General features: G+C 40.6%; 3 protein-coding genes across 4 annotated transcripts in view; 2 read left to right on the top strand and 1 right to left on the bottom strand.

Moving 5' to 3' along the window:
• cacna1c (calcium channel, voltage-dependent, L type, alpha 1C subunit) overlaps window positions 1-2,038 on the top strand; it is a gene marked incomplete at its 5' end in the record, with an annotated part of 185,599 nt that extends 183,561 nt beyond the window's left edge. The window contains 3 exons of the mRNA XM_080051210.1: window positions 250-346; window positions 456-615; window positions 1,136-2,038. Of these exons, the coding sequence (XP_079907336.1) occupies window positions 250-346; window positions 456-615; window positions 1,136-1,603 (725 nt within the window). The 3' untranslated portion in view covers window positions 1,604-2,038. The remainder of the gene's footprint in view (window positions 1-249; window positions 347-455; window positions 616-1,135) is intronic.
• Window positions 2,039-11,107: 9,069 nt separating this feature from the next.
• On the bottom strand, window positions 11,108-15,135 carry LOC307268165 (uncharacterized protein). The gene is made up of 8 exons (XM_080050701.1): window positions 15,054-15,135; window positions 14,675-14,877; window positions 14,001-14,111; window positions 13,668-13,763; window positions 13,363-13,473; window positions 13,062-13,182; window positions 12,462-12,668; window positions 11,108-12,362 (listed from the first exon to the last, which is right to left on the bottom strand). Exons 1-8 carry the CDS (start codon window positions 15,070-15,072, stop codon window positions 11,326-11,328), a joined length of 1,905 nt encoding a protein of 634 aa, XP_079906827.1. The 5' UTR covers window positions 15,073-15,135; the 3' UTR covers window positions 11,108-11,325.
• Window positions 15,136-15,769: 634 nt separating this feature from the next.
• tspan33a (tetraspanin 33a) lies at window positions 15,770-23,722 on the top strand. 2 transcript variants are annotated; one of them, XM_080051010.1, is made up of 8 exons: window positions 15,770-16,062; window positions 18,237-18,294; window positions 18,945-19,072; window positions 19,983-20,057; window positions 20,268-20,363; window positions 20,461-20,589; window positions 20,830-20,922; window positions 21,428-23,722. In XM_080051010.1, exons 1-8 carry the CDS (start codon window positions 15,973-15,975, stop codon window positions 21,527-21,529), a joined length of 771 nt encoding a protein of 256 aa, XP_079907136.1. In that variant the 5' UTR covers window positions 15,770-15,972; the 3' UTR covers window positions 21,530-23,722. The 2 variants fall into 2 exon arrangements, with proteins under 2 accessions (XP_079907136.1, XP_079907135.1); XM_080051009.1 differs by having other exon boundaries at window positions 15,778-16,062; window positions 20,830-20,991; window positions 21,428-23,720.
• Window positions 23,723-24,448: the final 726 nt, after the last annotated feature.

Genomic DNA, 24,448 nt, shown 5'->3' with positions numbered 1-24,448 from the left:
CATTTTTACCAGTACTGATCAGTACTGGTGAAAATGTTCCATACATTTCCTTCAGAAAGCACAATTATAACTTATTGAGGGGAAAAAACGTGCCACTAAATCTAATAATAAAAAGAAAAAATCCAATATTGAATTTTGAAGTGCATATGGTTCTTGTTGTGCTAGAACTTTGTCATTGTACTTGTTGGGATAGGTTTGTTCTTCTCACGGTTGCTTCTCCTGTCTTTCTTTTTCCTTTCCATGGCACAGACGCCTCCTACCAGCAGGTGCCCTTTCTGAGGCTAGAGGGCTCCAACTCCCACGAAAAGCTCAATACCAGCTTGCCCTCTGTCAACTGTGGGCCCTGGTAAGACTCAGTACCTTGAACCGATCTGTTACAAGTCACAGTGCAAATGTCCAAGTAGCAGTTATGACACAGATATGTATGATATAATAAACAAATGTATTGCTCCTAGGTACAGCGACAGTAATGGTAACAGCCGGGGGGCAAGTCCTATCCCCAGTGGGTCAGCGCCCAATCAAAGACCAAGACCAGTGTCGCTCACAGTGCCCTCATTACTGGGGAAAGACCGCAGCTCACTTTGTCACGGCAGCGCAGGCAGTCTGGTGGAGGCGGTGAGTGTGTGAACACAGGTTGGAGAAGGTTACACTCTACTTGTTAATAGTACTACTCGTTACTGTAACAATCCTCAACAGTGAAGATTTTCTAGATTTTATTGTTTTATGTCAGTGATTCCATCTGGGTGGTTAACAATACAGCATGTTCTGCTACATAAATTCAATTGTTATCTCCAACTTAAGTTTTTTTGTGAATTATTGTAAATTGTCTGCATATATGTATGTATTATACCAGTAAAATATGGGAGGTTTAGAGAAAATAAATGCATGTACTATAGACTTCTGATGCCTGTGATTAGGGCTGGCAAGTAGACTTTTTTTCCTTTTTGATTCAATATAAATCAACTTTTGTTTCAGGAAATCTTCCTAAGCATCACCTTTTTATAGACCGAACAGTAAATCAAGAAAATAATCATTAGTTGCCGCTGTAACCATTCCAGTCTTTTTCCTTTGAGTTAACTTTTCTCTCCCACTCCCCCATCCATCCCCCTGCATATATTTCTGTTTCCCTCTCAAGGTGCTAATATCAGAAGGTCTGGGTCATTTCGCCCAGGACCCGTCGTTCATTGAGGCCACTAAAGCCGAGTTGGCGGACGCCTGCGACATGACCATCGAAGAGATGGAGCACGCTGCCAACAACATTCTCAACAGCAACACGGCCACATCTAGCACCTCGTCCACCTCCCAGCACAGCCCCAATGGCAACCTCCTCCCCTTCCACACGGCAGCAACACACAGGGACCGAGCGCTCAGCGAGGGCTTGGGCGAGGCCGCGGGAAGCAGAGGCTCCATCCATGAGCCGTCCTCCTTGGAGGAGAGGCAGGAGCTGCTAGCAGGGGAAACGGGACAAGAGGAGGAGGATGACGAAGAATTGGAAGAGGGGGAGGCAGGGCACCACATAGGCCCGGTTGTGATTGGAGGAGCAAGGCAGAGAGACAGCGGGCTGTTGGAGGACGAGGATATGGAGTGTGTGACCAGTTTGTAGGAGTCGGGCCAAGACAGTTTCGATTGACTGACTGGCCCCTCTGACATCATCAGAGACTGTCGGCCTGTCAGTGCTGGGTAACAGCTGGCTCTGTCTGTCTCCGCTCCTCACACAAACACACACACAGACACTGTTTGCCTCTCTGCCAGACGTAACCGCTCTGGACAATGGCGGCCAGTGACGCAACCTTCAAACACCTGGTTATGACTTTGTTGGTTATTATGAGTTTGTATGTGTGTGTGAATGTTTGTAGTAAAGTATTTCACTGTACTCTATACTATCTGAGTGTATGCTTGTGTGTGACCTATGATTTTCTCTATTTGTAGGTGTATGTGTGAGTGAGTGTGTTCTCCACACGTGTCTGAGTGTGTCTCTGAAGTGCCTCACAGTTTCATCATGTCCTCAAAGTGTGAAGAGCTAAATAAGCGGATGAAGGAAAGGCAGAAAATAATCAACAGAAGCAAGAAGTCCTTTTATGGATTTCCTGCAGTTGGCCTAATGTTTGTTTTAATTTTTTTCCCATTTTTTAGTTGTGTTATTGTTGTTTGTCTGGCCGCCATAAAACCAGGTAGGGGACAGCAGAGCAGCTTATGGGGGTGGGAGGCGGGGGTCAGTTAAGGATTCCAATCTGACCACATCTACTTCAGGTCAAAGGTCAGCTCCTACTTCTTGGTTCATTGATGATGAAGCGCTGTATTGAGTAAACGGGGGCGTGGAAAACCCTGTTTAAAAATCTCTTCCTCTTCCAAAGCTAAGGAGCCTTGGAGCACAGCCCTGCCAACAAGGGGGTAGGATTAAGGTGACACGCCACCCCCAGACAAGGGGTAGGGAGGGATTTGAGAGATGGACCAACAGAGCTGCTGTAGTTGGCCACAGAGACACTCTCTGGCCAACAGGGAGCTAGCCTGCTCTTTTATCTTCTGGTCAAGAAGACGCCAGCGAGAGACAAACTCACCTCGTCCGTCACCTTGATCTGGCTTTGCCTGCTCCATGGCTTTTCCTTGTTTAGCCACACCCACTTCCTTCCCCAAACAGGAAATGGGAGGAACATTTGGTGGTTTAGCAGAGACAACAAAGCCCCTTTTTCTGCCTCATGCCTAGCTGATCCTCACGCCTCCCTCTCTCCTTCCTCTCTCCTTCTTTGGTAATTCTAACATCCGTCAACCTGCATCACTGGGTTTTTGCTTTTCAGCCCTAAGGAGGTGAATGATGTGAAAAGAGCGTGGGAGGTAGAGGAGAGAATGGGAGTGACAGATTGAAAAGAAAACAGACTCTGGGCAGGGATCTACAGAGGATCAGTCCGTCAATCAACCTCACTTCCTACTCCAAGACCCTCCTCTTCCTCTCAGCGTGGAATCCTATTGGATTTGCTACCACACACACTCTACAGACCACGCCCACTATGTATTTAAAGGTTGAATATTGTGCAAAACTGGCTAGCCATGACTATTTTGTTTTATATTCATGATGTTATTGGTTTAATTTATCCTTGATTTGTTTGCACAAACGGGGTGCCGGTCTTATAAATGTATTTTTTCTCGGTTTATTTTAGGAGAATTTTAAGAGGTTTTAAGTAACGAAGCAGGGCGTAGTGTTTGTGTGCGAGTGTATAACTATATTTGTGTGTGCGGGTGTGTGTCTGCGTTTAGGTACAGGATGTGTGTACGAATGTGTGAGATAGTGTGTATCTAAAAGGGGGGTCTTTCTCTCTATCAGTATGCACCTTTTACAGATTGTATCTATTTATTTATTTATTTTTCCCAGAAGAGAAAAAAACGTGTGTATGTGTGTGCGTGTGTGCCTGTGTTCGAGTGGTTACTTATGTATTCTAAAATGCTGATTTTAAGCCTAGACAGTAAATTAAGGTAGCATTACAAGTATGGTATTGTGTGTGCGTGCAAGGGTATGTGTGTGATAATGGGCCACCTAACACAGGGTTACCATGGACAGGCATGCTTCCAAAGCTTTGTGATTTATTTAGCACGGTTTTTACTTTTTAGCCAAGCTGCAGAGTCAGAAGCCCACCTATTTTTGAAAATTAGTAATTGAATAATTATTATTTATTTTTGTTTTTAGAGGCAGGCTAGGCATTGGTCTCCGGGGAAATCAGAGTGGCGGTTCAGTTTACATTGGTGGTGAGTTTCGGTGCTGCATCTTGGCCAAAAGGTAAAACGCCTTTTGGCGATTGCTGCTTTTCTCTGAATGGTAGAAGCACCAAATTTGTACTGCCACAGTGACGCCTTGTGAATGAACTTGGGGATGGCGCCCTGATCGCTAGGCTGTAACACACCGTAATCACGTGATTTTATCATTTAGTCATAGTTTAATCTCCAAATGAACTATTAGGGCTGGTGTACAGATGCTGCAAGACTTCTGAATCATATCTCTTTGTCTGAGGTCTGCTCATATCACTAATTATGATTTTTTTGCCATTGTTAGAAATAAAACAGTTCCCTGTCTGTCATATGATTTACTGATATTGTATCTTCTCCACACAAAAAACATTCCTAATGTCAATGTCAGTATTAAATCCTTGGTACCGATTTTCAAATCTATTAAACAACTTTATAGTAAGTAAAGCTGAAATAATTAAATTCAGCTATCCACAATCCAAATGCAAACTGCAAACATCTTATCAGATCAGTGCCCACATGAAAATACATCTCAGTGGATCAGCAGGAAACTATTTGGCTTTAAAATCAGTTTAATGTTAGGGTAAGAGCTTTAAAACATTACTTTGAAATGTCTTCTTTTTTTAGCTGCAGACAAAATCCAAATATTTAGCTATTGCATTTGTTAAATTCAGGAAGAAGATGCTTTAAAAAAAGAAATGTTCTCTAATCACTTTTAAAAGGCATTGCATTCCCACCCAGAGACACACATCACATATATACTTATAGCCATTAGTTTTCACTTAAGTTTATCATTAAGGACTAACCACTGAACTGTCCTTCCTACATGTTAAGTGAGCAGGCTTTTGGCAGGGAAGTGTATACATAAACTCACTGCCATACACTGCATCCTGTGCCAGTTACAGATTTCTGACATTATTATGCAAACTAAATGTGAATGTTGTTTGTAAGTGACACTGCAATTTGTGGTTTTGTCGGTACAGTCATACTCCAACCTCTGAAGAAGTCTGTTTGGTCGACGTTTTTTCACTTATTCAGTATCCTTTGTCTTCATAACAAAACTTCAGTACTTCTGTCTTTCATCCAATTATTCCAAAACCACCTTATTTAAAGTAGTTATTCAGTGAGATAACTTGGTACCATGGCTAACACGCTGATTTGCTGTTGGTGTTTCAGTTTTGGCATAGGCTGTTTTTTGTCTTTCTTTTTATCAAACTGTGAGCCGAAGGGGTTAGGGGTGCTACAGAGAAGCAAACGAGAAGCTAGTGTGTGTCTGCTTTCTACCAACAATTGTATTAGTATAGCAACAGCTATAAATGTCACTCTCTCAAGGCTGTTTCGTTAAGAAACCATTCTTTAATGAATCTCAGACTTGACCAAGTTACAATTAGGAAGGGAAGGATGTAAAAATAGTTTTTTTCTATCATCATGATCATAGCCTTAGGAGGAATAATGACTCATAAATATTCATTATTCACCTGTAGCTTTGGGGATAAAGAGCATTGATAACATGTACTCCAATACATTCTGTTCAAATCCATCATTTTTGTTTTCCAAAATAATTACATGCTAAAGACTGATACTCGTAACTTATCCGACTCCTGCATAAAGGAAGTGCCATACTAGACTTTGGTGTTTGTTTAAAGGCCCTTTGATTTCAAATGCAGTGGAGAGATATTCAGAGGCTTATGGTGCCCCCGTGTGAAGTGGAGCAGCATTGCGGTTTTTATGTTATATATAAGTGTTGCAGTATGAGTGGGTGTAACCCTGCATCCCACAAGATATGCAAAAACAATGCAATAACTATGACTGTATACAAGGTTCCCGAAGTAAATATACTTGCAAAAGTAAAAAAAATTATAATAATAGGAGAATATAAGAAAAAAAACGATATCATGATAATGTGTTTGTTACTGTTTGTTATATTTTTAAGTAAACTCAGTGGTTTTCATGCCATAAACCTACCATACTTGAAATCAGGTACATTGTAGTGCAGTATAGTTTAGATGTATTTATTTATCTTTCTCGTACCAGGGTGTTGGATCTGCATATACAGTCAGTGTATTGAGAGAGACATGGCTTTGGTGTTTTTGCTTGTGGTTTTAAAATCCAGCCAGTGTAGGCCTACAATGAAAAGCTTATCCTTTATTTTGATGTTTCAGCAGTAACTTTTACCTCCTTGACTCAATTTGTTTTTGACTGTATCCCTTTCTATTGTTTATTTCCAGATTGAGCTACGTGGGTGTACCATCAGTATTGCATGAGGTTCACATATTGACGTTGAGCGTGGCAGGTTTTGAATTTGTTTTCTTTTTATCAGGTAAAGTATCATATCACATTATGAAACAGAGTAGCTATTTCTATTTAGTGTACATATGACTTAAGATCTGACTTTGGACAGCAGTGAAGGGGTATTTTGAAGAGGATTTTGCATATCTTGTGTCTTATGGGCTCTTTGTTTTCGGATTCTTAACCCTGAAAAGGACCGATGCTGGTGTTTATATGATTGTTGAACATTTTGAGAAAAAGCAAAGTAGTTTTTTTTACTCCCCCAATTTAGACAGGTTTCACTACTTCTTTGCTTATGTGTTGCTATCGTCTCTGTCTTCAACTTTCATCTTATACACGTCTGACATGTGCAAGATAGATCAATGGGAATCATTTTTACGAAATGGACCAAATATCCTATTATAAGTAGTTTTCTTATCAAAGTTTTGGTGAATTGAAATCTAGGCAGGAATTACATAGCACATGCTCACTTTATAATTACTTGCTAAATTCAAGCACAAAGTGAACAATAAACATCAACTTAAAGGTCTTCAAGTGTGTACCAATTCCGCACCACATACTAATTCTGATAGGCTGCAGCTATATCTGCTTCCTCCCTGGATCACAACCTGCAGCTAGTTAAACTAGAGTAGGGTGCCCTTCAAGTTCAAACCATTTACCACCTTTGATGCTAAATTAAAACAAGAATTAACTCCTGGTTGCTGATAGACAAATAGCAATCATATTGCTGGTTGATGACAGTGGAAAGCACGGGGTGTTTGGTCTGCATAAGAATGTTTTGATATAAAGAAAGGTTTTAATTCATCGTGTTTGGTCTAAATTATACGTCCAAGTAGTGTTTTATGTGCATGGGTTTCTCTCTAGGGTTATAAAATATTGGTCCTACGTGAATGATCTTTTGTCTCACTACTAGCAAATGATTGTATATTTTTATATACCATATACAATTCTATAGCAAGATATATATAAATATATAATATTTAATCACCAGTATGTTAGATTAAGATTAATTGCACAAATGAAGTTCCTTACGGATAAATAAAGTTAATTGAACTGAATATTGAAATAATGGTTATGACATTGTGTTATATAGGTCTACTGAAAGGGTAAGTATGAATTTATTGAACTAAAGTCCCACTTAATTGACTGCATTTTTCACCCAAAGGAACCAGCAGGGAATAATGTAGTTCTATTTGAAGAGAAAACCTTGTATGTTTAAGATTAACCCAACAGACTGTGATGATTCCCAAACGTTGTGGCTTGTCAGTCCATACTGTATATGGCAACATTTAAATTTGATTACCTGCAGAACACAAATATCAGAAAGGTTATTTACCAATCTTAACTACAGTTAAGGCCACTGGAAATCTTTCCATTAGTTTCACCAGGTGCTTTTTGTCACTAGGGGGTGTGAAAATGAATTCTGTCATCTACTTCGAGCAACACAGATCTGAAATCGAACATGCTTTGCTTTGCTGATGTGTGTCTGTTTCTGAAGTGCGCTGAAAGACATTAACCTACCAGCAACCTGTCGGCAAGTTTCAAAAGCTGGAGATTTTCCTACTGTAGCACCGAGAGACTGGTCTCTCTTTCGCTATCAGCGATACACACATTCACGCTGTACAATATTCCAAATGCATTATTGAAGCTATTTAAGACATCTAACCAAAACTTAACCTGTCAAAGACTAGATCTCTCTATGCTTTGAGCCATGAAAATCATGTAGCTTCTATTTTCTTCCAAGAAAGAACTACATCTGGGTCTGAGAAACGCATTGAATGCAGGCAAGGGAATTGTGAAAGAACATTTGAGAAGAGTTTCTTTGTGGCTGAAAAAATACTGAATATATGTTCTGAATCTCAACAGTTTAGTCTAGTAGTTTGTGTTTGTGTGGAAGAGCTGCTATACATGTACATGAATACACTTCAACTTGCTCAGTATTAAAAAAAGATGTCACCCAACATGCTTTAACTAAATAGTATTTTACACATATATACAATTTAAAAGGTATTAGAGCTGTGTATTTATCCTAAACTACACGTGTGTGTCACTTAACAATTTATCAGAGGGAACGACGCTGGAAAGCAGGAGCTGTGTTATTTTTCCGGTCTTGGTCACTCCCATTTCCTTCACGTTGAGCTGCTGTCGTTGCAACAGATGTACATTATATTTTCTTGTAAGCAGAAGTGTTGGTTGATCATTGTTTGATCCTGACAAAAAAAATATTTTAAGAGGACTATTTTGAATATAGATTTTATTTTCCTTTTTTCCTATAGGTAAAAATCAGCACAGCCTGTTGTTTTAGGTCTAATTTACTGAAATCTAATCAAAATATGAATTCCCCTTTTTTGGAGAGTGTTGTCTCTTTTTTGATCTGCTGTAAAGCTGTTATTTGGATGTTGATGCTGATGAACACTTTGGGAAATGGAACCGAGAATGAAATATGAAATACAAGTTTAGATTGCAAGTGTCTAATATTTTAGATATCGAGAACTCTATCTAAATCATAAGATATTGAATGCTGTTTGGAGCTGGTCTTTGCAGTGGAGCAAGATAAATCTTGTTCTTGGAGATGGGGTCAGGACAAATGTTATTGGTTTTACCTTTAGCTGAATGTTTCAATGATTAGGTTTTACAGATCACTATTGATATATTTCCTTTGTGTGTTAGATGCCAGTGCAAACAGGATTTTAAGGAGAAACAAAGACAAGCAGTGGGATAACATTAATCTAATTACAAGATTATTATGACAGTGGTCATTAAATAATTCTGACACTTAATAGATACACCTTATGGATTTATTGTGATTCTTGATTAATCATCAATACATGATCATCAGGCTTTTGTTTATTGGACTTTTTTTGTTTGAAAAATCACATTGTAGGAGCACATTCAATTTACAGCCTACCAAAGTGTAAAATGGGAAGTTTGAGTTATTCCAGGGTAACAAAGTTTAAATAAAAACATTATCAGTATTGAATAGATTCATAAAAAAAATCCTCTGCATACTGTGCTGCACTGGCTCATAGTGACATAGACGCATGTAAAGTCTTTACCGATCGGTCTCGGGAAATTTCGATAGAAATGTTGTGAGAAACAAATAAAAGATCATTTATTTAAAATCTTCTTCCTTTCCCCCCCTTAAAAAATAACCAAATAGAAGATATTTTGCTTGCCCAAAAGATGTATTTAAAAAAGACGTGTTGGATAGTTAGATCTAAATCACACATTGTGTAGCAGCACATAATAACCTATGAAGGAGACCCCTGTTTGCACATATGAGAATATCACAAGTCTGATCCAGAGGCATGTGACAGCAGCTTAGGTACTTTCAGCGGCTGTGGTGTTGAAATAGCTCATCCTCAGTAGAACCCTGAATGTCTGCCTCCCTGCGTATGCTACTTCTCTCTATATTCACACATAAGAGCTCAACATTGCACCATGAATGATAATGACAATTTCATCCCTTGAATGTAGGACTGGGTGGACGTGTGAATCTGAAAAGGTTATGTTTAGTATTTGAAAGTTATATTTAAGCCATTAGATTATGTTTGGATATTTTTCCTCTTTTTTTAGCAGCCCTTATTGGAAGAAAATGCTGAAGTTGTTTTGCCAGTTATCTCAGTTTTGAGCACCACAGACATACAAGATCTGATTTCCACTCTTCTGTTGATGCCCTGATGGATTTACAGACCTCGATTTCCAAGTGGTTTGGTTTAAGCCGCATATGACCTCAAAGTGTGAGAAACAGACAGGTCTTGTATGCCTGTTTGTTTAAATGCAGCTTTAATGAATGACTTGGCCCATCTGAGAAAATCGGCAGCGTCATGTCCATTATCAGTCTTTTCTTCCGTGAGTTGTTTCTTGCTGGTGTGAAAAATGCCTCTTTAACAAACAGCATGCAGGCGTTACCTTATTATTTTTTAAATCCAGGCCTTTTGCCAGCCTGGCGATTCAATGGCAGGGGATCCATAGCGCCATATGGTAGTGTTTAAAGAAAGCTTCTCTGTTCCTTATTTACTGAGTAAATGCCAGGGCTGCGTGGCCCTCTTCTCCACTGGTCAGTAGTGTCTTATAATCTTGTTCGTAGTCTTAGTTCACTACTCATGCAAAGTGTTTAGGGGCCTTTGGCTGGACCGAGCTGTTTGTTTCTCTTCTTTTCTGTCAGAGATGAGTCTTGTTAATATTCCTCGAGTGTACTTTGTACGGAGAGAAGTGTTCACACAGAGACCTATGTCTTGTAATATTAGTAGTGAGGCTACTGTTAAAAGTAGTATTTAATAACAGCACTATTTATGGTCAAAAAATGACCTAGTTTGTAATTGTACTTGCAGTAGCTCTGGAGGCAGTGGTCATTTTCTAACTGAGTTCCTTAACATAAGCCACTCCCACTCCACTGTGAGGGATTTCATTGGTCCTGAGGTTGCTAAGTGACACTGGCCCAACATCATTTGGTTTCCTCAGTCACCATCTGTCTCCTTGGTAATGACTGCATTGTCTCATCGTTGATACACCTCTTTTATTTTATTTTTCCTCTGCTTCTTGTTCTTTTTCCTAGAGGAGAGTTCTGTCTGTTTTGTTTTGGTTCATTCATTTCATTTTAGATTTTAGAAAGGGAAAGAATAAAAATCAAATAAATTAATTCAATCACTTTTTCTACTCCTATTTTCAATAAAAAGTTAAATGAAAAAAACAAACAAAAAGTTGATTTGTAAATAAGTAATGTACAGTTTGTATCTGTAACTTGTCAGTCTGTCATTGGTGACAGAGTCTGTCTTGCTTATAACGCACGCTACCAGTAAATAAAAAAGGAAAAAGTATATTTAGACTGTATGGTCCCTTGAAAGCAAGTTTTAAATTAATATCTGATGTATATTCCTGTAACATTGCATTTTTATCTGAGGAATGATGTTATTAAAAAATTGCAAATAAATTGCATTTCCTACAGGTGTGTTTTTCATTTCCCTTTTATGTTTGCCTTTCAGGTCTTACAGTTAAGTTAAGAGTTATTTACACCAGCCTTTAAAAATAATATCAATTGGCTTTATTATTAGTGTATTACTATTCCAACATAGATCCTGGATGCTAGGATTTGGCAGTTCAATTCAAACTCCCAAACACATAATTGTGGGACTAAAGGCTTCTTCTGTTTGCTGCTCCACACGTTTGTCATGACACAAACGTATCAGGGTCTACAGGTGATACAATTTAGTTTTTTACACAACTAGACAAAACTTGACAGCATTATTCTTTTTACAACATTCTGATTCCTAACTAACAATGAAAAAGCTACACAACACATCACGAGTCTATGAGTTTATGAGTTGCTATGTGTCTTTTCAGATTACCCTGCTGGGAGAACTCTTTGTCGCAGTTTGGACACTTGAACGGTTTCTTCCCGCTGTGACTGAACTCGTGTCTCTTGAGGCAGTTGAGCGTGAGGAAGCGCTTGGGGCACTCGGCGCACAGGTACGGACGCTCACCGGTGTGAGAGCGCGTGTGTACGATCAGGTGGCTCTTGCTGGAGAATCCCTTACCGCAGCGGGTGCAGGTGTGCGGTGTCTCGCCCGTGTGAGTCCGATTGTGTACCGTCAGCTCACCGGAAGACAGGAAGCACTTCCCGCACATGGTGCAAAGGAAGTTCTTCTCTCCTTTGTGCATCTGAATGTGTCTAGCAAGGCCTGCCTTGGAGTAGCTTTTCCCGCAGACCGTGCACAGGTTGCTGGGGCCCTGGTGCAGGAGTTCGTGCTGCCTTAGCGAATAGCGGCACAGGAATCCCTTGTCGCATTGGCTGCAGGTGAACAGCCGTCCCTTCTTGTGGAGCCTCTGGTGCTGGTAGTAGCCGGACGGGCTGATGAAGCCCTTCTCGCACTGGATGCAGTGGTACGGGTAAGTGTGGATCTTGGCGTGGGTCTTCAGTTGATTCGGGAGTTCGAAAACCTTTCCACACTTGGGGCATGTTGTCTCTTCCTCCGTGAAGTTTTTGTTCACGGCTCGCATGCTCAGGAACCTCTTGTCCACCCCTGTGGGCTCTCTTCGTTGATGTCGTTTCTCGTTTTCCGAGTTATCCTTCTTCTTATTATTATGTTCCTGCTTTTTTTCAGCAACGGCCTTTTGTGTGCGTTTCCTCTTTTTCTCCGAGGCGCCTTTTGATTTTGTCTGTGCTGTTTTCGAGGCTCTGCTTTTTCGAGGGGGCTTTGCAGCGGCTTTCTTCACCAATGGTCCCCTCTCAATGGGAGCTGGTGGTTGGTGCTCACTCTGAATGTGTTCAGTGACCTTCCTCTTTGTGTGGTTAGAGAATGAACACAGAGGGCATTTGAATAAAGCGGAAAGACGACCTGAAAAACAGCATGAAAAACAAACCAACAGCAAGTTAGTTAGAGAGTGATTTTGGAGCTATAATGGCTGGATGGATATTACATCTGATTTTGTCTTACCGGCGGATATCCTTTTCGGCAGCCAGTCCTCTGCAATTGCGTCTGAGATTTCACTGGAGTCTTCTTCTAAACCTCCCAATGTCACCGTCACTTCCTCATTGTCATAATCATCATCCTCGCTGTACGGCTCAGCGAAGCTCTCCACTGCAGTTTGAACAGGGAGGGCCAGAGTGGAAAATAGGGTATCTTCCTCGCTGCTGGACGGAGCTGCAGTAGAGGAAAGTAGGGATGTGTGATTCCCAAGATTTGATTAGATTTTGATTCTTGTGCTCACCATTCAAACTTGCCACTTTCAAAAATAAAATTGTAGTTACATGTAACAATGGGTTGAATGAATTTATTTAAAGAATCGATTTTTGGAAATTAGGAATAGATTCAAAATCTTAGAAGACAGGATTCTCTTTTTACATGATTTTTCACTACCCCTAGAGGAAAACATTTCACAGATTTTACACATTAGAGTCACTTGACATTAATACAAAGTTGTCAAAGACAGACAACGTGGTAAAGAATGTGGTAAAGTAAAAAAAAATAGGAAAAAAGTATTTTGGACAGAAACCACACACGCTCTGTTCCTCCCGTCTGCTCTGTGAAACCTACCAGAGAGGAGAGTTACCAACTGTCTGTGATGATGTAGCAGAGTCTTCAGCCCAAAGGGTTCAGACCGATTCAGTCCCAATTCTTCTGACAGGGATGTTGTTTCAGTGAGCCATGCTGCTGTCTGACACACAGACACAAACAATAGTCACAGAGGTTAGAGAAAATAGTTTAATGTGGCTCAAACTTTTCTTTGTTTTAGACACAGCAGCGGATAAATTAGGCATCTGATTTCACATTTCCCAATACGTTTTGCATTAAAGTTCAGATTAGAAATGTGTGAGCTGCCGTGAGAGTAGGCTACCTGGTGCAGGTCTGGTATGGGCAGCAGCTCCTCCAGCCTGGACAGGAAGTCAGAGAGCAGCTGCTGCAGTCTTCGGTCATAGTTAGGGCCATAGTTTGCAGGAAAAACATCCTATGGAAAAGAGCCAGAGCTTGTAAGTAACACACAAAATGTAAGTGAAGAGAAAAACAGAGTAAAAAAACATTTAATTTCATCAACACATTACTGCACATGAATGGTTGGTGAATCTTTAGAATTGTACAGGCCACTGTAACTAAAGAATAGCTGATAATAAAGAGATGTGTATTTCTCACAGATAGACTCACTTGGAAGAAGAACTCCTTCTCATCAGGAACGCTCAAAAGATTCTGAACCAGGCTGGCAAAGTTGGTGTAAGAAGCCTTAAGTATATCCCCGCTGACCTATCCAAGAAGCGGACAATAATAAAGTTGAGAATGGTTTCTAATTTGCGTTTTAAATTGTGTATGTGTCTACCCAATGATCACCCTTAGGCTCGATTTTATTAAAAAAAAATGTTTTTACTTATAACAGATACTTTATTTTAGGAACTATGTTATGAAGACTGGATTTCTAGAAGAGTGTGTGTGTTCCATGTTTTGCTTATGGAGCAGCTCCGAATTATCTTTGAAACGCCTCACCATCTCATCAGTGGAGCTCAGCTCGGCGCCACAGGCGTGGATTTGATCCAGGTGGCTCTGGATGGCCTGCAGGTTGGAAACGCCATCACCACGACACAGTTCTAGGACCAGCTGTAGCAAGGCAAGGGTGGGGAAAAGGTAACTTATATGAGCATGATACAGTGGGAAGAAGATTGGTTTCCATTATGAGAAAATCATGAAAAGACAATGTGTGTTACACTCAAACAAGAATAATAATAAAAATGAAAACTAATTGTATAACATCTTTTAAAAACACTAGTTGCTAGAGCTTTGAAAAAAATGTACTGTGGATTGAAAAATAATTTCCCCTTGGGGACAATTAAGTCTTAAGTCTAGTGATTTGACAGATGAAAGAAAGCACAGGACACATACAAATGAAATACACATCAAACCGATACACATACCCATATACAGATCATTGTAATAGTGTAAAAGGGAAGATGGAGTAGCTTTAAAGGAAAAAAATGTTAATCAATATATAGAAATGTTGATATTGAAGGATCCTTCATTGGGAGCTAAAGTTGACTGAAACGACCACAACATTAGGTCCACTTAGCCTAGTTGCTATATTGGAGCTATAAGTGTTTGTGATTTGTTTACATTGCAATTTTTACTTTTAGGGTAAATAAAGAAATCAAAGAGTAATTTCTCACCCTAGCTCTCAGGCCCAGTATGAGCTCGGTTCTCTGACTGGGACTCAGCAGCTCTGGGACGATCTCTATCACCAGGCTGATGAAGTCCACCAGCTTGTCGTACTGCATCACGCTGCGCCGCTCCACTATGCGCCACATGAACGCCGACATGAGTCTCACCGGAGGGACGAGGAGGTGGAAGGAGGCCGGGGGGAGCAGGGAACCTGCAAACGGAATGAATCAATCAGGTAAACGTTACATTCGGAGACAAGCAGCACCAAGCCTCTGGATCAAAAGGATTTGCTAGCGTTAGCTTCAAATATGCAGTAATAAATGCACTCTTTGTTGAAATGAATGGCTGTGCATACTGGCAAACAAAAATAAAAGTAAGTACACAAACCTTGGCTTTTCCACGCCATTTCTTAGTTTGAAAAACGTCTAAACAATGATGAAAAATAACACCAAATGCATTCATCTGACTAGCGGGGGGGAGTTATTAGTTCCGGGCCGAGCGGATGTTGTGAAAACTCATGCAGTGTGTCTTTCCTTCAAAATAAAAGCCTCGCCTTTTATAATAGGTCCATGGTCTACTACGGGCTAGTTTCAAAGAATACGATGTGTTGCACATGTTCAATAAGCGAACATAATGTGAGAGGAGAGGAAGTACTCTAGTTAGGTTTGAATGTTTGAAAAAAACATTAGGATATCCATGAAAAATCATTGATAACAATAAGTTTCATTAAACAGATTTTAAATAAGGCCTAATGTGTGTTCATTTGTAATTACCGGTGTGTATTTACAAATATTCAAAATAAGCTACTTTAAAAAATAATGGCTACTAAAGTAGGCCTAGGCTCCATTCATCCAGGATGAGCTCAATGCGAGTTTTAGTAGAGTTAGGGTTAGTGTGTGTGTGATGCAGTAGGCCTACTGTCTGTGACAACAACAAAAAAACAAGTAGCAAAGCATTCCTTGTTTGGCTTAAGATCTAGTTAATTGTGTGACTCTTTAAAAGCAAAATCCCCTGCTCCATGTTGATATCATTTGATCACCGGTGAGGTCGTGAGACGCAGCCTTTACACACCCATTCAGTAAGCAGCAGCACTGCACTCAAAGCGCCCCGCGGCTGCTTCCACCTACTCAGTGTAACTGTAAGCCTACGTCTCGGCTCGGCTCAAGATTTAGAAGAAAAGGAAAAGAAAAAAAAACGTCACCACTGTGGAGTCTTTAGTTTTGGTCCAGGAAACGCGGTTGCTCACACCGCAGTTGCTCTTTGGAGCGTTAACACCTATGGTTAACGTGCTCGGATCCTTGTCGCTATGGGGAGAACGCGCACATCTGACGAGGACTACAGCTTTGTCAGTCCTGTTGTCAAGTATCTGCTGTTCCTATTTAATTTCATATTTTGGGTGAGTGTTCCTCAATGGGTCACTGAGATCTCAAAGCGTGGTGACCTTTATTTACTTTGCTCTGTGTGCAGGTTAATTAGGCTACTGTATAAATTGGAAAGACAGGTTTTATCTCTGGTTGTAGTAGGCTAATATGTAGGCTATAGGCTATACTATGGAAGTTAAAGGACATTTCCAAATATTTCATTCTACTTCTAGTTCAGTTTTACTATGTTTCATACTTTAGTTTAGCCTAAAAGTGTCAGATGAAGATTGAGTCTGCTGACAGCTGTTTGAGTAAGTTGATCATTAACTTTGGTTGTTTTACTAAAAGTGGAACATTGTCCAGAAGGGGATGTTACCATGGACAGCTGACACACACAGAGAGAGAGAGAGAGAGAGAGAGAGAGAGAGAGAGAGCAGGTGTTGGCTGCACAGCCATTGGAAAGTGACCAAAAGTTAGTCTTACTTTGCAAATCAGGAATGTATCATTAGATTCGTTCCGAGCAAAATCTGATACACAGAAGCTTAAATCACCTGCACTCAGTCAACGAATCATGCTGTGGCTTTATATATTAGGATAGTTTCTTTCAAGATATATTCAGTCACCAAGAAACGCTTACTTTCAGTAATTCATATTCTGGCCGGGCCTTACTGTGTTTCCCAACTTCTAACATAAATCTGTTGGATAACTAGGGGGAAACAGATTTCACACTAACCAAGATGAATAATTTTTCCATTTCGTACAAGATTTGTTGAGCAAGTCAGGTGATTACGCTGATTGTATGTTATAACAACACGTTCTGACTATGGCATATTTGTCTAGTCCACAATACGATATTAATAACTGTGGACTTTGAAATGTTAAAAATTGCGTTAAAGTAGCAGCAAAGCTCTGCAGTGTGTTCCATTTCTGTGGGGTTCAGTGTCAGGGACTGTAACATAAGGAGATTTCTTACTTACAACATTTTAAAGTAGATCTGTTGCAGATTAAACGTGTTGGTATGTGGTAGTGTAAGTGTGTTAGGATTTTTTTTGTGCCAAAGAAAAAATTAAAGAAAAAAATAATCTGTTACAGCACAGGGGGTTTTCAGGTGTTTTCCATTCATGGTTATTTTAGGAGGGCTTTTTTCACATGCTAGTATCTGAGAAATCATAAAGTCTGTATTGCTATTCTTTATCCAATTTTCCTTGAATGTATAGTTTTTCTTAATCTATTTACCTCACCATTTACAGCATTATCTTTTACGGGAATCTGCCTGAGTGTGTCACCGTCTGAGTGCGAACATGACTGCTCTCCATGTACAAACAGGACAAGGCTGTGTAAAAACTTGAAGCTGGTCTACGTGGAATGTGTTGTTGTCATTTCTGTAGCCTCTGGCTACAATGGGGACTGTATAGGATCCACTGAAGGTTGCTTCAAATGCATGCTTCTTTTTCAAGGCTATAGGACATTTATAATCCTATAGGAAATGTTGTGAAAAAGTAAGCAAGAATGTTTAAGATGAAGCACAACATTTCACCAAAAAGTAGATGTGCAGACTTAAACTACAGTGTACAATATTTAAAAGAAAAGGGGAAACACAGCAGCCTGTTTGCTTCAGGTGTGTGTGCGTGCAGATGTATTCACTGTGGAACTAAAACTTTATAAGAGGGGCAGACAAATCTAGCTCTTCCCTCCCACCCAAAGAAGGTGCAGTGCCCTGTGGTAACTGGATCCATTCCATTCAGGTTGGGGAAGCGTGTTTCTGAGGGCCCTCTATTATTCTATTGAGACCGAGAAAGGAGCGCTGAATGAAAGGGTCTCTATTTATTTGGGGGAAAGGTACAGAAATGCTGCCAGGTCGATTTAATCAAATGGAAGCATGAGTGGCAGAGTGGAGGCAGAACCTCCTTCTCTACATTTCTAATTAAAATAATGGGGTCCCCTTGTTGAACACTGAACAATGATTCCATTTGGTCCATTAAGGCAAAAACAAAACGTGCTGAGTGTGTTTTTGTTATTGTTTTATAGAAAACTATCTTTTATTCTATCACGCCAGCCTTATCTATGACTAATAATTCAGTGTTCTAGTATTTTGTGCCACTCCCTTGACAAGTATGAACATAGGAATTGTTCTTCAGGGCTGTGGTGTTTGGTATGATATTTTGAAATGTGCCGAGTATAAATAAAAGTTTCCCCATGTTCCCCCCAGATAATCTCCTTGGTGTTGGTATCAATCGGAGTGTACGCCCGCATGATGAAACATACAGGTAAAAGATCCTTTGATAGAAACCCAAAGTCTCTCTCTGTGTTCTGTGTGAGACAGTGGGGGCATTGAGTGTCAGAACAGTGGCTTTTACCAAACAACACAGTGGGAACATTTGGATAACAGCATCCATGTATGTGATGTCTGAGATTTCATAGAGTAAATGTTGTAAGATGTACGCTTAAAGGTGGAGTCAGCAATTCTGGAGAATGCTTGTCAAAATTACTTTTTGTCAAAATTACTGAATATCTCCTCACAACTTGCTACTATACCTGTACATACTGTGTGGGCACTGGAAGAAAATGATGGTGTTAATACACAGACTAGGCTCTGTTCACCAGCATGTTGCTAGCTACGGTTGGCCCCCTGTTTACAAACCCCTTGTTTGCATACCAGTGTACAGAGCATAGGCTGTGTATTAACACTGGATTTTGTAGCACACACACAGTACAGGCAGGTAGCGGATCATGAGGAAATATTCACGGATTCTGACGAAAAGTGATTTTGCAACAAGCATTCTCCAGAGTCAGTGACTCAATTTTTGAAGCAAACTTTACAAATGTTTCCTGATACCATTTGTTAGGAATAGCTCTGCCAGTTGCTCTCTCCATATCAGTCCATGAGCCCCTCTTTTCTTCTTCTTCTTCTCATTAGAGGCAGCTCTAGCGTGTCTGTCCGTGGACCCTGCTATAATGCTGCTGGTGGTGGGGATCCTCATGTTCATCATCACCTTCTGTGGCTGTGTGGGCTCCCTGCGAGAAAACATCTGCCTTCTGCAGACAGTAAGTCAGGAGTTGTTGTTTTTTCCTTCAACAGGCTTTAACAGGCTTTCATGTCCTCTGTAAGGATGGTTTTGGTCAATAGAGCTACAGTGAAATAGTGCAGTGGGTAATAGTAGTAGTAATAGTGTCAGACTCAAGCTTAGTGAACATGAGCTACCAGTTTGTCCTAACACAGTTTAGTATTAGTTTATAAAACAAAAACAAGGTTCACTGTCAGAAATAGGGGTACGGGGGGGGGGGGGGGGGGGGGGCGCTGGTTGCGAAATTGGGGTATAGTAGAAGTCAATTTCTGTCACTTTAAGGTACATTTGTCACTAATGTACCCCTATAGGACTAATTATTGGCGCTAGAGGTAACAATGTGTTCATTTTCATGCTACAAAAAGGTGCACATGTGTACAATTTCTACAGTTAAACATTTTGATAACATTTTATTTTAAGATTAGGTTTGAAGGTTTCACTGTTTCCTTATTAATTTAAGTTAGATTTAAACTTGTGGCTGTGTTTGAGGAGCATTGAAATACAGGAAATAAATCTTTTGTGAGTAGATTTGTGGAAATGAAAGTCAAATAAGTTACAAATGAGTTACCAAAGTCAAGGGTCCCCCATCGCACCTTTGAGGGTACTGCCGACAATCATTTGATTGTTTATCACTTGTAGACAGAAAAAGACTCACTACAAGTTGGAAAAAATGTATTTATTTTGAGAAACCACCACAAATCACTTTTTATTTGACAGCCTTTTAAGAATGTACTTCTTTTATAAGCCAGTTCTTTTCTCTGTTTTCTCAGAGTGGGTGAGGTAACAATTAACAGCTGAGGTTGCATGGAGACTTGTGACATCTCTCCTCTAAAGAATTAACTCAAAACAGATATGTGTTGTAAGCATTGCTCTCTCATCCCTCCTCGCAGTTCTGTATCTCTCTGACAGTGATATTCCTGATACAGCTGACTGCTGGGATCCTGGGCTTCGTCTTTTCTGATAAGGTAAAACATGTATCAAAATAATGTGAGTAAGTATATGATACAAATGAGATACTAATTGGTTGATATACCGATGACTGCATGTGCAAAAAGATTATTTCTGAGAAATGGAAAACACTGCCCTCTCCTGGGCTTTATCTGCAACTGCTCCATAATTGTAAGAAACAAATGACTTGAACATCTCAAACTTACATTTTTTCTTGCTCTGCCAAGGCTCGGAATAAAGTGACTGAGATGATCAATAATGCCATCGTCCACTACAGAGATGACCTCGATCTGCAAAACCTCATTGACTATGGCCAGAAAGAGGTCAGGAATCAGCCCGATAGGGCCAAATAATAACATACACAAAAGCCCAACATGTCTTTTCATCGCTGCCATCTTAAATACATGTATGTGTCCTCAGTTTGACTGCTGTGGTGCTGTGACGTACACCGACTGGTCAGAGAACATATACTTCAACTGCACAGAGCACAGCCCCAGTCGGGAACGCTGCTCAGTCCCTTTCTCCTGTTGTAGAATATTCAAAGACAAGGTCACCATCTTCACATGTTTCGACAGTCACTTTTTTTGTGTGTTTTGGGGGTTTATTGATTGATTCTTTTGTGTGTGTGTGTGTGTGTGTGTGTGTGTGTGTGTGTGTGTGTGTGTGTGTGTGTGTGTGTGTGTGTGTGTGTGTGTGTGTGTGTGTGTGTGTGTGTGTGTGTGTGTGTGTGTGTGTGTGTGTGTGTGTGTGTGTGTGTGTGTGTGTGTGTGTGTGTGTGTTCTTGAGCAGGAGGTCATCAACACCATGTGTGGCCAGGGCATGCAGGCAGAGGAGTACGATGTAGCTAGAGAACACATCCACACTGACGGCTGCATAGACAAGGTTGTGAACTGGATCCACAGTAACATGTTTTTGTTGGGAGGCGTAGCCCTGGGTCTGGCCATACCACAGGTGGGATGTGGTGCACACCTTACATCAAACACACACACACAGTCGGGTTTCCATCACTTAAGAGGACATTGACACAGAGTTACATGTGTTTCCTGGAGACTTTCCATTACCTTAACCACTACTTGCCCAACCCTTTCCCTAACCATAACCTTACATGCACTTAGGTATACCCTCACCTTAATTAAAGCAAGTCTTCACCCTAAAATGGAATTATTTGTGTTATGGGGACCTCCATTTTGTCTCCAAAAGAAAGGCAACTCCCCAGAATGTCAAGGTGTAAACAGAACAATGTCCCCCCACAATATGAGTAATACACACACACACACACACACACACACACACACACACACACACATACACACACACACACACACACATTGTGCTTATGCATGAGCAGAGACTAACTGTTACTCTGCCTGTGTGTTGTCTTTTGCAGCTAGTTGGAATGCTTTTGTCTCAGATTTTGATCAACCAGATCAAAGACCAGATCGAACTACAGAACTACAATTTCCAGCACCGCAACGACCCGTGGAGGTGACCCAAGCCGGATCAGACTGGATTCTGATGGACAGAGACAGAAACGCATCGCTCGAGAACCAGCAACGCTGTCGTTATCTGAAAAACTCAGTCATTCAACATCATTCCTCTTGGACATAAAATACAGCACTTGTTCCAAGCGAGCACCAGGACAGACCAATAAATGTGCTTTCAAATACTTGGCATGATGGAGGTGAATGTAATTACACACAAAGGAACCCGAAGGAGAAATGGGACTCTGTCGCCACCTTCGGGACATAGACCATGCTGTAATTTAAACAAACAGTATACAGTAGTTCCATTGACTGTTTTTTTTCTTGTCAAAGACCCACATAGCAGTGGGAGTGGCTGCACATCTATGCATTGTGTTGCAGTTTGTTTGTTTGTTTTTTTCTGCTGCAAATGTTAGCTATCTGAAAAAGGGAATAGCAGTTTTTGAACATACTGTTTTTGGATTTTGCTAACTTGAACAAAAAAACAACATGGTTTGACATAGGTCTAATAAGTGCTCTGTAATGTTGCTTATTGCTGCAAGTGTCTGTGAGATGCATCTGAAATTTGCTTAAAGTTGCTTAGCCTTGTCTCAGAAACGCATACTCCGAAATATGCTTGTTTTCAATTTGTGGTTGAAATACCTGTTTCAAATTAGAAAGGTCAGCTTACTTTTTACATTGATTAGTAGATGCATGAGCAACGCATATATGCCAGTTGGACTTGAGCTTTGAATGCTTGCAAAAGCATATAGAAGGTTTTTTACGTATATGCCTCATTCCCCCGTTTAAAAAAAAAGGTTTAGTTTAACAGTAATACACCTTGTTTACAAAATGTTTTAATTTAATTTGACAAATAACTGTAAAGATAACGTTTGCACAAATGGTCTTACTCTCCATAGTAACATGGCAATGTTGGGTTGCTTGGTTTGTGACATCATTTCCATAATTTCCCTGCCAGCTGCAGGGCTGCAGAGCTGCTGGATTGGAGTGAATGTCTTAATATGCTGCCCTCTTACGTAAATGTTTGCCAATGTACATAGGCTCTGTATACACAGCTCATATTCTCTACATATGTTGTGGCTAATACAGTTTCAATCCCGCTGTCAGCATCTTTTCAACCCTGTTCTCACCTCTGCCTTTTCCCCTTCTCCTATATAATAACTTTCAGCTTAAACAGAAGGAGTGAGGGATTCCAAATTCACTGCAAATGAAAAGAGTGGTACTAACTCCTTAGGTGCTGTAGTGTGGCTTTGTCTGTGGGCAAAGTTTGTATTCTGTGACCAATCAGTCGGCAGACGGTGGTTAATAGACGGTAGTTCTCCAACTGGAGAGAAGAAGAAAAAAAAGGGACACAAGATTAATCTTGACCCTATACCTCCGTACTACTACCAATTAAAGCTTGATTTGATCTGACAGCTAAGGAAAGAGTGGCTGTTATGAACTGTTTTGTTAGGATTGGGTTTCAGCATGATCTTAAATGTTAAGTGCATTTTCTTGTCTGTGAAATTTAAGCTGTAAATGCCAGTACCTTCTTTTTTTTTATCATGTGATCATTTATGCAGATCTTCTAGATTGATTCATGAGGAGAACTGTCATTTTATGCCAAAGACACTTTCACTCAGTGGAAAGCTCTGGCCAAAGGTGTAATGTAACTGTGAGGAGGCATACACCAACACAGCCCAGTTTTTGCAGGACATTTAAACAAGGATGACAGAAACTGGAACTCTCTTTAGTTTTCATTTATTTTCTCTTTACGCATGACTCTTGGTCACATATCATCATCAATCAATCAATCAATCAACATTCAAACAATTCAGAAGGGCCTTCTATAACCCCCATCCCCGCTAATCAGTTCATTGACAATTGTCTGTGTGTGACATGACGTCACCACTAAGGTGCGCTTCTTTTGAGCACCTTTAAAGCTGCAACAGACTCCCGGCCAATGAGACTCTTCTAGTTCTCATTACACATCTAGCTCAAGGGGATAGAGTAATTGTACTGGTCTTCTGATTAAGTTCCTTGAAGGGAGCATGACAAGACAAGAGCGTACCTTTCCATCTCTTCCGATATAAACTTCTTTGATTCTTCCCATTTTCCAAAGATGTTTGGGCAGTTTGTCTTCATGCACTAGGATAACATCTCCGGGCTTTAACTCTGTGCATCTTTTGACAGGAGATGAGCAATGTGCAGATCGTAGCTCTAGGAGATATTCCTTCTTCCAGCGGGTCCAATATGTGTTCATTAAGCGCTGTCTATATTTCCACCTTTTGTTTAACTGACGTTGGTCTGTGTTGGGGGCCGCTGCGGTTACGTTGCCAGCGGATGGGAGCGCAGTAAGACGCTGACCAATCAGAAAATGGGATGGTGTTAGAGGGACAGGCTCTTCGCTGCTGGTGTGGGTGAAGGTGATGGGACGGGAATTAACAACTGCTTCTACTTCTATCAGAAGTGTTTCGATTTCTTCATATTTCAGACATGATTTTCCCAGAACTTTACGCAGGCACGTCTTCACCGACCGCACCATTCTCTCCCACATTCCACCCCACCAAGCAGCTCTCTCAGCGATAAACTTCCATGTTATTCGTTTTTCAGTAAAGAATTCCTGTAGTTCTTTAGATGACAGGGAATCCCACAATGCTGTCAACTCCGTGTTGGCTCGTTTAAACGTTTTGGCATTGTCTGAATATATTGTGGTACATAGTCCTCTGCGTGACACAAAACGTCTGAACGCCAGCAGGAACTTTTCTGTAGTCAAATCAGTCACCAACTCTAAATGAATGGCTCTGGTGACTGCACAGGTGAAAAGGGCAATATAACATTTTTCTTGATTCTTACTGTACATGGGCCCAGCAAAATCCACTCCAGTGATCTCAAACGGAGGCGCTTCTTCAATGCGCTGCGCTGGTAAAGGCGCTGAAATCTGCTGA

The sequence above is a fragment of the Ammodytes marinus genome (assembly GCF_949987685.1).
Source record: "Ammodytes marinus genome assembly, chromosome: 22".
Taxonomy (NCBI): Eukaryota; Metazoa; Chordata; class Actinopteri; order Uranoscopiformes; family Ammodytidae; genus Ammodytes; species Ammodytes marinus.
The sequence above is the reverse complement of the archived record's forward strand: the minus strand, read 5'-3'. Positions and strand labels throughout refer to the sequence as shown.